Below are 16,059 nucleotides of genomic sequence, written 5' to 3'. Positions count from 1 at the left end.
AAAGCTGATTTATAATGTTATCTCTATGGCTTAAATACAAGTATATTCAATTAAAATTAAATATAGACATAATAATAGCTGTTTTCTTAAATAATTGGGAATCTTAGATGCATGAATATGTTATATATGGCTTTTCATTAATTATAAATAGAAAACCCAAAGTTATATTTTATACTTATAACAAATATTAAATTATAGAGAATTGATAAATTTTATGACATGAAATATTTTTCAAACACTCACTTTGGAGAAATTGTCACAACATTCCCTGTCTGAGCAAGTGTGAAGTCATTAGCATCTCTTCCAACAATTATAGAAGTATACACCAAGTTTTTCAAGCTTGGATTTTTCACTAATATCTATGAGGTAATAGAAGAGAATACAAAGAATATAATGAATTCAAAAATATACAAATATAATTCTCAGATTTAACAAAGAGTTACATATTCTGTTAACAATAATAATTAGCTTTGTTTATACTAACTGGAGGGAGCAAGACACCAAAAAATTTTAGAGTGCTTTGCTATGTAGGCCAGGCTAGCCTGGAACTTATGATCTTCCTTCAGCATTCCAAGTGTTGGGGTTGTAGGCATGTACCACCATATTAGCTCAGAAATCTAGTATTTAAAGGTAGAACGTCCATTTAATTTATCTAAAATTTAAGAAGAAGTTTTTGGTAACAGAAATGACAGGTACAATCACCAACAACTAGAAATCCAAAAATAGCAACATGAAATAAGAGTTTATTGAAAAGGGAAAATTTTGGAGCACTTTAAAGAGGGAACTAGCATAATTTTATTTTTATGAGGAGATTATTTGGCAGCTGAGGATATAAAGTACTACAAGTTGCACAGGTTTAGAAATAACTCCAGGTCAGAAATTATGGTGGCTTGGTCTAAAAGGAGTAGTTTAATTTTGCATTAGCTTTCTTCTTGAACTAGAAACATAGCAATTGAGAATCAGTCACTAACTTCTCAGAGGTTATACTTCTTGAAAAATGTTAACATCAGGAAAGTGCATGTAAAATATATGGAAATTCAATAAAGTAATACAGAAATAGAAATTTGGGGGATAAGAGAAATGGTAAAGGCTTGGAGAAAGTTAAAATTAACAGCTTTATTAATTCAATAAAAACATTGTAATTCTGCATATAAAAATGTCAATACTAAATAACTTTTGTTTTTGTTTTCCCTAAGGATTTAGGGAACTCAAGTTGTTCATATATTGAGATACCAATGATCACAGTAGCAAGTGTATTATGGTGTGGTAATTTCTAATGTTTGTACCTACTTATATACATATGTATGTATGTTTTCATATTAGCCTATTGATGATTGTAATTACCAGAGAGGTAATTGGCATTTTCTTTTTGAAAGAGAATGTTTAAAGTTATGGTAGATTCATTCTGAACTGCTACTGGTTCATAGTCCTGGTATTTCCGCAGCTAGCCCTGAAACCTTAAGAATGATAGTCCATGTTCAAAACAGATATATGACACAAAAGTATTAAGCTATTTGTGGTCAAACACTTCTATTGAAGTGCTGCTTGTTAAAGTTTTAATTGCTTTTGAATAGTCTCAGAAAATTACTATACTCTGTTTCTTCAATAACCAGTACCATTTATTTTTATTGGTTTCAACATCTGATAATTCTATTACTAACACATAGATACAAGATTTTTTTTCACTTATAGGGGCAGTTTCTTGAGACTCTTCTATATTTAACATGGTTCATAGGTATGGAGAGAATGATTTTATTGAAAATAAACACAATTATTTAAGGTTCTGACTCATAGAGATCAATTATCTGTAATATTTTAAGTATTTCCCAAATTTATGATTTTTATAAATGCAAATATAAAGATTTGAGTTATATTGTAGTTTAAATAGATATTACACTTATATTTAATTTTTCCTTCAAAAACATTTGATATTTGTAAAAATAAGTTATATTTTATATCTCATTTCTAGAAAAGACATGAATGACAAATCATGTTCTTTTTTATTTTTTTTTAAATTTTTGTTCATTTTTTATTTATTTATTTGAGAGTGACAGACAGAGAGAAAGACAGATAGAGGGAGAGAGAGAGAATGGGCGCGCCAGGGCTTCCAGCCTCTGCAAACGAACTCCAGACACATGCGCCCCCTTGTGCATCTGGCTAGCGTGGGACCTGGGGAACCGAGCCTCGAACCAGGGTCCTTAGGCTTCACAGGCAAGCGCTTAACCGCTAAGCCATCTCTCCAGCCCACAAATCATGTTCTTATATGAAAATATTTTAATTCATGTTTAACATAAATGTTTATGTTTAAACATCAGCTAGTGATGAGCTGGTGGTTCAGCTTAGTGGTAGGGTACTTGTACAGAATACTTAAGATCATGGGTTCCATCACTAATAACATAAATACAGCCAAAAAAAAACATAATAAAGTATTCATAATAATAACTTTTTTCCTTGCTCATGGGGATTGGATAGAGAGCTCTGTGCATGATAAATCTGTGTGACCTATAAAATATTCAAAAATTAAAAATGGTAACAAAAGATATAACACAATAAAAATACATAGAATAAAGAAAAATAAATCTAACTAGAGTTGTTAGAGACTGGTGATTTAAATGTATGTCTCCCATAAGCTCAAGTGTTTTATTAAAGCTTGTAACTTGGATCTCCAGCCACTTGGCTAAAGAAGGTATCACTGGGGGAGGAGCCTGCAGAGCAGACCTAGGGTGTGTTTAGTGGCTAATCAGAATTCCAGCCCAAAGGACTACAGAGAGATTTGAGTTCTCGGGGTCTTGCTTGAGGGTTCATGCTTGCTGCTTTTGTTTTTTTGTTGGTTGGTTGGTTTTTCTCTATGCTTGGATGCATGGAAGCAGCTTCTTCCTCCATTGATGATACTTCCCCCTAAATCTGTGTCTAGTTTGGATTCTCATCCTGGCAGCATGAAATTGACTACAATAGAGACCCTTTTTAATGCTGAAAACGTAAGTAAATTACTCCTAAATTATGAAATATTTCTTTAAAGGACCAAATCCTTCAAGGATAGTTAGTATTCAAAATCTATGAATACCATAATAGTATTGCAATAGTCAGAAAAACATTGCTGATGAAATTCTCCAGCTTTATATCTCTTTTCTTCTGACAAATAATGAGACACATACAATGAAGCAAAAGGTAATATTTAAATATTTTCTGATAAAAAGTTAGAAGAGAAACATTCTAAAACTGAGCCATCTATACATTGAGAAAAAGCAAACCTTATTTTTTCCTGATTTTTAACTAAATGTTTATAAAGCTACATTCTAACCTTCATGAGGGTATAGCATTATTTTTTTAAAAGATACTAGAATTAAATATCACACGACAAATACTAAAACAGGATGAATAAGTTTATAAAGGAAAATACAATTATCCTCTCTTCCATTTGAAAAAGTAGCTGAAGGAGCTGAAAAGATAGCTTAGAGGTTTAAATGTTTGCTTGCATAACCTGATGGCCTGGGTTCAATTCCCTAGTACCCATGTAAATCCAGATTCACAAAGTGGCACATGCATCTGGAGTTTGTTTCCAGTGACAAGACCATGGCAAGCCCATCTCTACCCACTCCTCCCCACTGTTTTTCCCTTCCTTTATCCCCTGTCCCCACCCCTTTCTCTCTGCTTCTTCTCTATTATAAACAAATATATAAAATAAATATCAACATAACAAGAAAAAATTATGAAAACAGATTGAGAGAAAAGAAGACATGAATTTTATACATAAGCATAGTATTCTTTTTTTTTAATTTATTTATGTGAGAGAGAAAGAGGCAGGGAGAAAGAGAAAGGAGGGGAAGGGAGATGGGTGCACAGGTTCTCCAGCCCCTGCAAACAAACTCCAGATGCATGTGTCACCTTAGGCATATGGCTTGTATGGGTCTTGGGAAATTGAACCTGGATCCTTTGGCTTTGCACGCAAGTGCCATCATATTTTTGCAGAGAGTGATAATTAGTAATCAAAACATATTCTTTTCAGTCTTCTAGAGTAATGGCTCATAAGAAAAAAATACTTGACAATGCTTATTCAGTTTCAGTAATATATCATTTAGGTATGTGATATTAACTTTTGGTTGGGAAACAAGCATGTAAAACTTATTAAAATATTTAAATATTTATATTTTGGGGTTCAAAAATACTCTTACCTGACCCAGCACAGTGTCATATAGTGCACAAGAGAAGGATACCACCTTCTTGGGGAGGTATGATGGCAGCCTTTCATACATATAAACACAAAGCATTAACATCAAGACTGGATTAGGATCACAGATGTCAATGGCCTAGTTTCAAAGATGAGAATCATAAATGAGAGGATGAACAAGTAAAACATATACAAGAAAAGTGTTGTACATAGGTTTACTCAATTACTTCAAAATATTTAAATTGTTTCTATGAGAGCACTGATAATAAAATGTAGATATAGAAAATGCTATTATAAATGAGAAGAATCTGACATGTTAACAGATGAATTAATATGTTTAATTGATAATACTGACATCACAACCATAGAGACTGCATACAAAGTCATCCAGAATTCATAAGAATACTATATTCTAGAAATAATGCCTATTTGTAAAAGGTTTGATTACCAGTATGATAATATTGAAAAGTAGATGACTTTTTAAACAATGAAGATTTGTTGGATGTGTCAGGTTAATGCAGTGCCATGCTCTTAAAAGACTGTGGGATCTTGGTACCTTTTTCTTATGATTCCAAGTCGCATGACTCATTTTTTCAACCAAGAGTTTATACAGAGCAGCTTGCCCCTAGAGCCTTGTCCACTATCCTTCCCCAATGGGGCAGTATTTTCACTATTGGAGCCAGGGCTCTCTATATAAATTTGGGCACAGCTACAGCAGAACTGAGATAACCTACCTGTCCTTGCAGTGAAACCAAGGAGAGCTATTTGAGTTTAGATGGGACCATCCAGAGGCATGAGACAAAATGTATCTTTTCCTTTTATAAATTTACCTCAGACATATTATAGTGATGGGAAAGGTACCAATACATAAGAAAGCAATATATATATTAGGAAAAATGCTGCAATAGTAATTTGGAATAGACTTCATTATATTGATTTGTTCATTCATCTGAATTCTGAACTTCAATTTTTGCCTATATCTCTACTGACATTTAACTAAATGAGAATATTATATGGCCTATAGAAGGCATATATCTTGATACTTTTATGTATTTATATATTTTGAAGACCGTACCTATTATACCATTTCATTTCTCTTGAGAAAGAAAGGGCTGATAAAATATTTATCACCTAATATTTTGTAATTATTGCCACTGAAATGAGGGTAAAAATCATTACTTGTGAGTCAGCATATAATAAAAGTATGTACAACTCTATGTGGAACTTCATTTCAAAACAAAGGGGGGGGGGTCCCTGTGCTTGTCTGTGTGTCAGCAGGTGTGACATTGTGGACTGAGTAGCCCAGACCCCTGTCTCCCAGATCCTCCCACCTCCCTGGTCTGAGTTCTCTGCACTCATTTGAGCACTGGCAAGCAGGGCAGGGTTGAGTGACTGGCCAAACTCTGGCTCCTGGCTCCTCCCACATCCCTGGTCTGGGTTCCCTCTGCTGAGAGTATGTGGGCAGAAGAGGCAGGGTGGATTGAGTTGGCCAAACACCTGTTTCATAGCTCCTCTCACCTCCCTGGTCTGGGTTCCCTGCACCGGTCTGTGTGCAGGCTGGTGGTGATCTGGAATGAGTAGGTCAGATCCCTGTTTTCTTGCTCCTCCCACCTCCCTGGTCTGGGTTCCCTGCATGGACAGTATGCAGGTCGATGGTTGCAGCAATGTAGAATGAGTAGGTCAGACCTCTGTTTCTGGGCTCCTCCCACCTCCCCAGTCTGGGCTCCCAACAGAGACAGTGATCAGGAGGGCATGCAGTATGGAATGAGTAGGCCAGACCCCGGGTTTTGGCTATTCCCACCTCCCTTTTCTAGGTTCCCTATGTGGACAGTGTGTAGGCAGACCCTGTAGTGTGGAGTGTGTAGGCCAGACCCCTCTTTCCTGGCTCCTTACAGTTCCCTCTTCCAAGTTCCCTGAGCTGGTCTTTGTGCTGGATGGCAAGGTGCAGAGTAAGTAGCTCAGATCCTCATTCCCTGGCTCATTCCAGTCCCCTGGTCTTGGTAGGACCCATTGTCCCTTGCTAAGGGAGATCTGGTCCCTATGTGAGCTGTGGAATCAGGCCATTTGCTCTGGTATTGTATTGGGCCACTGGGTACCAACATACCTGTTTATCTGAGTGAGAGGGTACATAGGCCAAAGGACAAAAACTTGCTTCCTCTTAATGAAAATAAAGAATCTTCCCAAAATGGGCAGACAACAATGCAAAAAATAGCCAACAACAGTCAGAAAACTGAGAGATCTCCACCAAGGATGCCTAGTCTTACAGTAGAAGCCTCCAATGAAATTATAGAGAAATCAACAGAAATTCATTCCTAAAATGAAACACAACAACCAATAAGGCCCTGATCAAAAAAAAAAAAAATGCTGAACTGGAGGTAAACTATCAAAGAACTAACAATCATATCAAGGAAATTTAACAGAGTGGTTTCCTGGAGTATTCAGCTTTTGACAGTAGCTTGACTTGATTGAAGAAAACATTAAAACCCTCCAAAGAGATATGAATAAATTGAAGGTAAGTCAAGAAAAGGAAGATCTAAACAACTGGTTGATTAAGGTTAATTAAGACTTGATCAAATGCAAGAATGAACTCTAGGAAGCATCAAGGAAATCAGAACTCAAGTGGAAATTATACCTCAAAAAAGAGATGGACATGATATGATAAACCACAACAGAAAACAAAAATCAAATAGAAATTATAAAAAAAAAAATCTCTGGAACCCCTCACCAACAGAGTCTTCATAAAGTCAGGAAAATTGAAGTAACTTTCTGCCTCTTGTCACATCACAATTCTTTAAAGCTAGAAGTTAACAATAAGAGATACATCAAGAAATTCATAAGCAACTGGAGACTAAACAACACACTTTAAAACAATGAATGGCTCATGGAAGAAATAAAACAAATTGTAAAATTCATAGAATTGAATGATAATGAAAACACAATTTTTTTAAAAATATTTTTTGTTCATTTTTTATTTATTTATTTGAGAGTGACAGACACAGGGAGAAAGACAGATAGAGGGAGAGGGAGAGAATGGGCGTGCCAGGGCTTCCAGCCACTGCAAACGAACTCCAGATGCATGCGCCCCCTTGTGCATCTGGCTAACGTGGGACCTGGGGAACCGAGCCTCGAACTGGGGTCCTTAGGCTTCATAGGCAAGCGCTTAACCGCTAAGCCATCTCTCCAGCCCAAAACACAATTTTTTAAATTGATGAAATGAAGAGTTAGTTCTTTGAAAAAAAAATAAACAAGACTGACAAGCCTCTGACCAAATTCATTAAGCAAAAAAAAAGAGAAAAGTCTCAAATTAACAAGAGATCACTACAGACATCAATTAAGTTTGAATAATCATCAGGGTATATTTCCCAAACCTCTAATGCACAAAATTAAATAATATGGAAATAATGTATAAATTTCTAGACACATACAACCTACTAAAACTAAACTCACAGCAGATTAATCTGCTAAACAAATTTATCACATCCATGAAGATTGAAAAGGTAATCCAAAACCTCCTGAAAAACAAAGTCCAGGACTGGATGGCTTCTCAGCTGGATTCTATTAAACATTCTTTGAAGAACTAATCCAAATTTTTCTTAAACTGTTCCACATAATCAGAGACCAAGGAATTCTATCTAACGCCTTTTATGTAGCAAGTATCACCCTAATGCCAAAACCAGACAGAGATACAACAAGGAAAGAAGACTATAGGCTTATATCCTTAATGAACTTAGATGCAAAAATCCTGAACAAAATCCTTGCAAACCGAATTCAGTGATACATCAAAGTATTATCCACTGTGATCAAGTAGGCTTCATCCCAGGGATTCAGGAATGGTTTAACATGGAAATCAGTCAACATAATACACCACATAAGTAAACTGAACCATAAGAACTACATGTTTATCTCAATTGATGCAGAGTAGGCCTTTTACAAAATGCAACACCATTTCATGTTCAAAACACTGAAACGAATAGGCATGGAGCTTTTACATCTCAACACAATAAAGGATACATATAAAGCTCCTAAAGCCTAAATAATACTTAGTTTGGAAAACTTCAAGGAGTTCCCACTGAGATTAGGAACAAGACAGGGGTACAAACTCTAACCACTGCTCCTCAACATAGTACTAGAAGTACTAGCCCAAGCAATAAGACAGGGAAAACAAATAAAAGGGATTCAAATTGGAAAGGAAGGCATCAAGTTAGCCCTATTTGCAGATGACATGATCCTACATATAAGTAACCCAAAAGTCTCCATCTTAAAACTTCTAAAGTTGATAAATTCCTTCAGAAAAGTGGCAGGATACAAAATCAACGACTTCCTGAACAAAACCACAGTAGCCCAGGAAATCAAACAAGCACCCATCCAATGGTAAATCATGAAGCTAAAAAGCTTCTGCATATACAAACATACCATAAGTAGTGTCAATAGATTACCCTCTGAATGGGAGAAAATCATCACCAGCTATACCACTAGCAGAGCCTAATATCTATAATCTACAAAGAACTGAATAAAAAATGAAACAATAAAAAGGTAGGAATGTAAAACATTATAACCACTTTGGAAAACAATATGCAGACTCCTGAAAAGGATGAATATAGAGTTATCAACAAACCCTGTTATTACCTTACTTGGAATTTACCCTAAAGCTCCACATCCCAGTTCAGAAATATTTGCTCAAACATCTTTAGAGCTGCCCAAATCATAATAGCTAAAATCTGGAACCTACCCAGGTGTCCATCATTGCATATGAATGGATATCCAAGATGTGGTATATCTACACAATGGTATTCCACTCAGCAGCAAGAAAAAATATGACACAGTGAAATCTGTAGAAAAATGGTCAAACTTGGTGTGGTGGTTTGAATAGAATAGATTGCCCCAAATATATTCCGTTGTTTATTTGTTTGTAGTTTGCATTCTGTAGCCACCTGGCCAGAGGCAGTACCACTGGGTGGATCTTAAGGTGTGGTGGTGGGTTTCTGATTTCAATCTAAAGATATGCAAAGTGTGCCTAACTGGAGTTCCTGAAGTGTGTTGTGGCTTTTGACCTTTAGGCTTGTGCTTCTTTCTGTCTGCTTGGGCCTCTGAAGGCAGGCCAGCTTCTTCTGCCATTATGGAACTACCCCTGGATCTGTAAGCTTCAATAAATCACTTCCTCCATAACTGTGCCTGGTCTGGAAGTTTATCTCAGCGAACCTGAATCTGTCTGCTACACTTGGTATAGATCATTCTATGTGAACTCACACAATCACAGAAAGACAACCATCACAAGGTCTCACTCACCTGTGGTTACTAACCTGGATCAGCCCAAGTGGCTGACATACCTGATTATCATCTTGAGGTTTGGACAATCGAGAGGGTAGGACTTAGGGTCAGGGGAAGGATAGGGGGCACAAAACTGAACCCAAATTCAACTTGTATGATAGAATCCTATATTCTGGAAGTCAGATGAGAAAGTGGAACCCTCAAGAGGACCTTAGGGGGAGCACCTGAATTGAAGGGCCTTGAAGAGGATGAGATGAAGCCTAACTTTAAATTTCTCCTGTTTCTCTTTCTTCTCTTTATTTTTCTTTTTTCATTTCCCTTGGTGCTTGCCTATAATGCCCTATACCAGGATGTGGTCTATATCCACAAAGAGCTGTTGATCAGACAGACCTACTAGATCTCCCAAAACAAACAAAACAGACTTCTGAGAGAGCACCTGATTACCCATGAGAGTTTAATGGTAAGACCCAACTATTGAAGACACCATATGCTGTCAGCATGGACCATGGAGAGGTCTGGTTAGAATCCAGAAGAGAGCTAGTACTCAGACAACTATCCCAAATAGTGCTGAAAGTTGCTACATGAGCTACCTGGGGGAATAAGCCAACATCTGTCTGAGCAACTCAAAATCTAAGTGACTCAGAAGCAAACAACCTGATATGATGCTCACACAAGTGCAATAGTGGTATAGAGCCATAGTCGGTAACCAACTGCTCTTGGATTAGCTAACAGATCTTCTCAGTAGAACAGAAACCATATCTGGAACTGGGAAACAAGTCAGAATCATATCCATATGATGATTCTGCTTTCCATTGTCAAGTTCCCACTAATCTTTGGCTATAATAGAGTCTAAACCCTTTAAATTCTCCCTAAATGAATAATGGTTATCCAATTTAACTGGTGATAACTTAACTCTCAGTTTGAGAATCTGCTTCTCTTTTTTAAGATAGAGGTTGGTCTAGAGGAGATAAATGACCAATTGCACTTCACCCCGGCCCTAGCTGAAACCACAGAGGAATTGGGAAAATAATCAAGAGTGCTGCTTTGTTAGTGAACCTGTTGTCAGCCCAAAAGTGAAGGAGATAAAAACAAAGGGAACTCAACACCTACCAAACCAGAGATTCAGATGCTCCTAAGTGCCTATCACTGAAGTAGATTTAAAATGTTCCCACCATGGCTCAGGGAATTTTGCAGATGAGGGGGCAAAAAGATTGCTAGAGCCACAAGTTAGGACATTTTGCACAGAGTCATTGCCTCCCCACACAATATGCATGGCCCACAATCCCCATGTGGTTGACCTGCATCCCCAACAAGGAAGGCCTCTTTAGAAAAGTGGCAGAGAGGGGGTGGAAAGGATGGTACCAACATGTGTTGTTTACATACTAAATATATCCATATCTAAAAAATTTTTTAAACAGCAAATATTTCCATTTTTGGTGCTAACACATTTATTCATATTTATTATTTATGAAAAAACTTTATTGTACTTTAATATCTAGCACATTTCTGTGGAGTTCTATTTTGATCCCCATAATTCAGTCATAACTCAGGAAAAATTCCTTATAATTCAGATTTATGAACAAAGGAATATTATAAATAAGTAAGTGTACAAAAGAATCTCAGTAAATGTAAACAGAAACTGTGACTTAAAGGCACCCACCTGTATGTTCATTTCAAATCCAATTTCATGAAGACTACTTATAATAATTAGACAATTGTGCAGATATTGTTCAGGACGTTTTGGTCTTGTGTACATATTTGAAAGATGTGTTCCAATCTGTAGTAAAATCAAACAAAGCTTTTACTTAGGAAACAAGTTAATACCTTTAAATGTTCTTTGAAGCACAACAAAGAGTCATTTAAATATTAACATCTGTGTAGGCTATAACAATCATCATGCAAGAAGAAAGTTAATCAGGCTTAAGAGAAGGCTTAACAGTTAAGGCACTTGATTGAAGCCTAAGGACCCATGTTTGACTCTTCAGGTCCCATATAAGCCAAATGCATAAAGTGACACAAGTGCTCAAGTTTGAACATGTGCACAACACATCTGGAGTTTGACTGCAGTGACTGGCGGCCCTGGCACACCAATTCCCCTCCCTCCCTCCCTCCCTCCCTCCCTCTCTCTCTCATCTCTCTCTCTCTCTCTCATCTCTCTCTCTCTCTCTCTTTCATACAAAGAGGCCAGTCTGTTGGGCTTGCCTCAAAAACAGTCAATCATAGGTATTCACATTCATGGTTTTTTTCACTTAAAATAAGGCATTTAAAATAAGGTACTTTTATAAATATGCTTAAAATGTTAATCACAGAATTATCTGAGATGATAGAAGACCATTGTACAATGAAGAAACTCTTACCAAAAATGGGCAGTAGGCTGCCAACTGTGTTGCAAAAACGAGGCCATCTAAAAGATCTGTGTCAAAATTTACTATCCATCTCTCAGGGGGAATATCACCTATTTTGAAAAAGGAAGAAAATAATTTTACTGTGTTAAAATATGTCTTATAGAAATTTAAGCAACAAAGGGAAATTTTTGTCTTAGTTAAAAAGAAAGAAACACTGTTAATTGACACTATAAATATGCCTATAAGGATTAAAATCGATGGCAATCTATTTCTTATTTCTATAAAACCACTTTGAAAAATACATTGTTAAGTAATACTGAAAGAGAAACCTAACATTTTAGAATTAGTCTTTTTGTGAAACAGATTCAGATATATCCCAGAGTGGCCTCAAAATATCTGAGTATAGGAGGATGAAATTGAACTTGTGATCCTCTCACCCCTACCTCCTGTGTACAGGGATGACCTGTGTGCACTACAATGCCAAGACATATTCATTCTTTTGAGCAACTTAGTTTTAAATATTTGATCAATGATCAACAATATGAGTAACAAGACTCAAAAAACATGTTCTTGAGCATAATTCTATAATGTTAATATTAGTCTAGTTGTTGCAAAATTCTTCCATATGAGGCACCTTTGGGTGATGTTGGTGATTCATGTCTTTCAAAAAATCAGAGATGGACAATGTAAAATAGTATGAAATCAAGAAGACATAAATGCTCACATTCTACCGGGCTGGCTCTACTTATCACAACAGGGCCATAGAATCACTAGGTAATTATAAGATGACAAAATTTCCATTAGCAATCCAATGTAGCAATGGGAAGAATGTATTCAAGGGAATGACACAAAAGATACTTTATCATATTCATACTCTACTGAAGAAGATATTTTTACTCAAGTCAAAAAAAAAATAGTTTATTCTTGCTGGGTTTGGTGGTGCATGCCTTTAATCATAGCACCCAGGAGGCAGAGGTAGGAGGATCACCATGAGTTTCAGGCCACCCTGAGGGTATATAGTGAATTCCAGGTCAGCCTGAGATAGAATGAGACTCTACTGTGAACCACCCCCCCCAAAAAAAAAGGTTTGTTCTTGAAATAAAATAAATTATTTTGCAGTGCTATGATTATAAAGTACTTTACAAAGTGTGCCCAGTACATAGTGTTATTGGAAACAGAAAACTAACTCTGTAGGAGCAAATTCATTTCCTGAAAAACTCAGTGCCCCCTATTTACAAGTGTCCATTGTTTTCATGAAAAATACTTTTTTTTTTATCAGAAGTCCAACACGCTATCCATTGCACCACAGAGCCAGGTTTCTTTTTTTTTTAACAGAAGAAATCACTGCATGTCATGTTGTTACAGGGTTTCAAATGTTATGAGTCTGTTTTCTCTCTGCTCTGCCACACTTATATGTTTGTTCTTGCTCTTGCTCCCTATGAAAGCTTCTTAACTTCTGTAGATATGTAAGGAAATTTCCCCAAAGAGTGATTGGCTATCTTGCCCAAGATTAGCACATCTGAAGTCTACTTTCAGTACTAACTCCAGTTGTTCTGGCTAAAGAATGTCAAAGCTTTTGAAGCTACCAGATGAAATACTGATTTTATCATAGCTATCAATAAGTTAGCTATTTCTCATGACTTGTCAAATCCAATAGAAAGAAATTGGCTTGATATTCAATGGTCCAGATGGGTGATAGATGATCCCATGTAACAACTGCTTCCAACTTTCACTGCCCAATACTCTCCAACATGCCTTCTTTTATCAAGTTGTTCCATCACCATGTACTTTCTGATTACATCAGTATAAATAAATTGTAATGACAGATGTATAGCATATCTGTCCAAACTGAGGTGGAAATGCTAAAAAACCTCAGCAGATATGAAATTAAAGAAAAAAATCTATTTAATAAAGTCTTTGGAAAAACTATAAACAACTTAAATTATTGGCTACTTCTTAGAGCTGAATAAGGATAGAATGTTAATAAAGATTACTCTGTGCTAAGTAATAAGCTTACTTTAAATTTTTGAGAACCACTGTATTTTTATTAATAGTCTTTACCTCTTAGCTTCACTCTATTTTATATGTTTCTATCTATGTTTGATGAATGAATATACTTATTAGTTTTCCCATATATAAGTAAATATTGTATTATTACTTTAACATTCTCTATTTAAACTCTTTACATTTCAGTCTTATTGCCCAATACTCCTCTTAAAGAGCCATCTTCCAAGTTTCTGCATCCTCAGTGACTGGCATAGTATAAATGTAAAATATCCCTAAACAGGCTCATGTATTTGAATGATTGGTTCCCTGCTAGCTGCTGGAAGTACTATTCTTGGAAATTTGAAGATAATGGTGTTGAGCTGGAGGAAGTGGGTCACTATCAATGGACCATATTGGGTATAACCTGGGCCTAGTACCAGCCCCAGCTCTGTGTTTGTTGGTTGCCTATTGAGCGTTATACCACCTTACCATAAACTTAAGATTCCCTACCTTCAGGGACTGCAACCCTTAAACTTGGAGTCAAAATAAACATCTCTATCTTTAAATTGTTTCTGTTAGATCAGCATCACAGTGACCATATTCATTTGTTAGATTTCATTTATAACCATTCACTAACCTCTAGATTATTTCTACCATTTACTTTTTGTGATTTGTCAAGTATATAGGAGTTAGGAAAAACTTGACTATTTTGTGTATGCAGTTAATTTTATGACTGGATTACAACAGCAGAGACCATATCTTAAATTTCCTATGCCTTCTTCCCAATAGCTAATCAATGTTTTGCTTTTTTTTTTAAGAGTCTAAGAGCAGAGAATTTTAATGGGTTCTTTTTACCTTAATAGTTGCCATTCTCACTCTGAAATTTATGATATAATCTCTTTGAATTCATCTTTGTATCCTTCCTGCTTCTACCACTCTTCTTTTTCTGTGCTCTCTTCACAGAATTATCCTATTTAATTATTCAACTTTCAAACTTTATACTCATTGCATAAATTTTCAATGTTTTTAATTAAACATCTTAGTACTTTGAACCTTACAGTAAACAAGAAGTTAACTTGCTATGTGGTTCAATCTCCCACTGGTATTTCCATTTTACTTGACAAAAATGGATCATTTCAGGTTGGAGGGATGGCTTAATGGTTAAAGTGTTTGCCTGAAAAGCCAAAGAACCCAAGGACCCAGGTTCAATTCTGCAGGACCCATGTTAGCTAGATGCACAATGGGACGCATGTTTCTGGAGTTCATTTGCAGTGGCTTCAGGCCCTGGTGGGCCCATTCTCTCTATATCTATCTCTTTCTCTCTCTCTCTCTCTCTCTCTCTCTCTCTCTCTCTCTCTCTCCCTCTGTCTCCCTCTTTCTCTGTCAAATAATGAAATAAAATATTTTAAAAATTAAAAAAATATGGAGCATTTCAGAGATGGGCTGGTGGTGCACGCCTTTAATCCCAGCACTTAGGAGGCAGAGGTAGGTAGATTGCCTTGAGTTTGAGGCCATCCTGAGACTACATAGTGAGTTCTAGGTCAGCCTGAACTAGAGTGAGACCCTACCTCTTAAAACCAAAAAAAAAAAAAAAAAAGGAGCATTTAATTTTCACTCCATAATTATCTCTTTTTCTTTCTGCATCAAGTAATTTAGAACAGATATACTCTGCTTCCAGTAAATACCAAACACTCACAGACAGGGCCTTGTAATTGTGTCCACATTATTTGTTCTTTTCTATTTATGAGAAAGACAAGGATGAGCTCAACATTAATATGCTCTCATGTATCTAACTGTTTTTGAACTCACCACAAGCCCCATCTAAATTCCTCATATAGCTGGTAGATTTTTTTAACATATAAATGTGTGTATAATTCTGTGTTTTCATATTTAGGTAAAATTCTTCTACAATCTCCATAATGTACTCTAAAATTCATTTAAGTCCCATCTTCTTTCTGTCACTTGAAACAGATATCAAGCTTATGGCTCTTTGCTTATAATGTTTCTTCATTAAATAATTTCCACCAATTTTAAATCTATATCTACCTTAGTTCATGTCTTTTTAATCTAACCATAATCAATTTTAAACTTAATCATTGTATTTTTATACATTATATCTTCTAGGAAAATGTTCCACCCTATGACTTTTAAATTATTCTAATATGAAGAACACAGAGACTAAATGAATTGTTTTCTATACAATGCAGGAGCATACATAGTTCCTCAAATGTAGTGGGTTTTAACAGGTAAAATCAGGAGACATAAGCAAATACAGTAAATGAAGTAATAACT

At 36.0% G+C, this 16,059-nt stretch overlaps 1 protein-coding gene across 1 annotated transcript in view; it reads right to left on the bottom strand.

The window, feature by feature from the left end:
* Positions 1-16,059, bottom strand: part of Cfap47 (cilia and flagella associated protein 47) — a 290,704-nt gene that overhangs the window by 151,326 nt on the left and 123,319 nt on the right. Inside the window, exons 34-37 of the mRNA XM_045140870.1 lie at positions 11,794-11,891; positions 11,097-11,213; positions 4,173-4,307; positions 244-359 (exon numbers count right to left, since the gene is read on the bottom strand). Coding sequence (XP_044996805.1) covers positions 244-359; positions 4,173-4,307; positions 11,097-11,213; positions 11,794-11,891 — 466 coding nt within the window. The remainder of the gene's footprint in view (positions 1-243; positions 360-4,172; positions 4,308-11,096; positions 11,214-11,793; positions 11,892-16,059) is intronic.

This window comes from Jaculus jaculus, chromosome X, assembly GCF_020740685.1.
Source record: "Jaculus jaculus isolate mJacJac1 chromosome X, mJacJac1.mat.Y.cur, whole genome shotgun sequence".
Taxonomy (NCBI): domain Eukaryota; kingdom Metazoa; phylum Chordata; class Mammalia; order Rodentia; family Dipodidae; genus Jaculus; species Jaculus jaculus.
The sequence above is the reverse complement of the archived record's forward strand: the minus strand, read 5'-3'. Positions and strand labels throughout refer to the sequence as shown.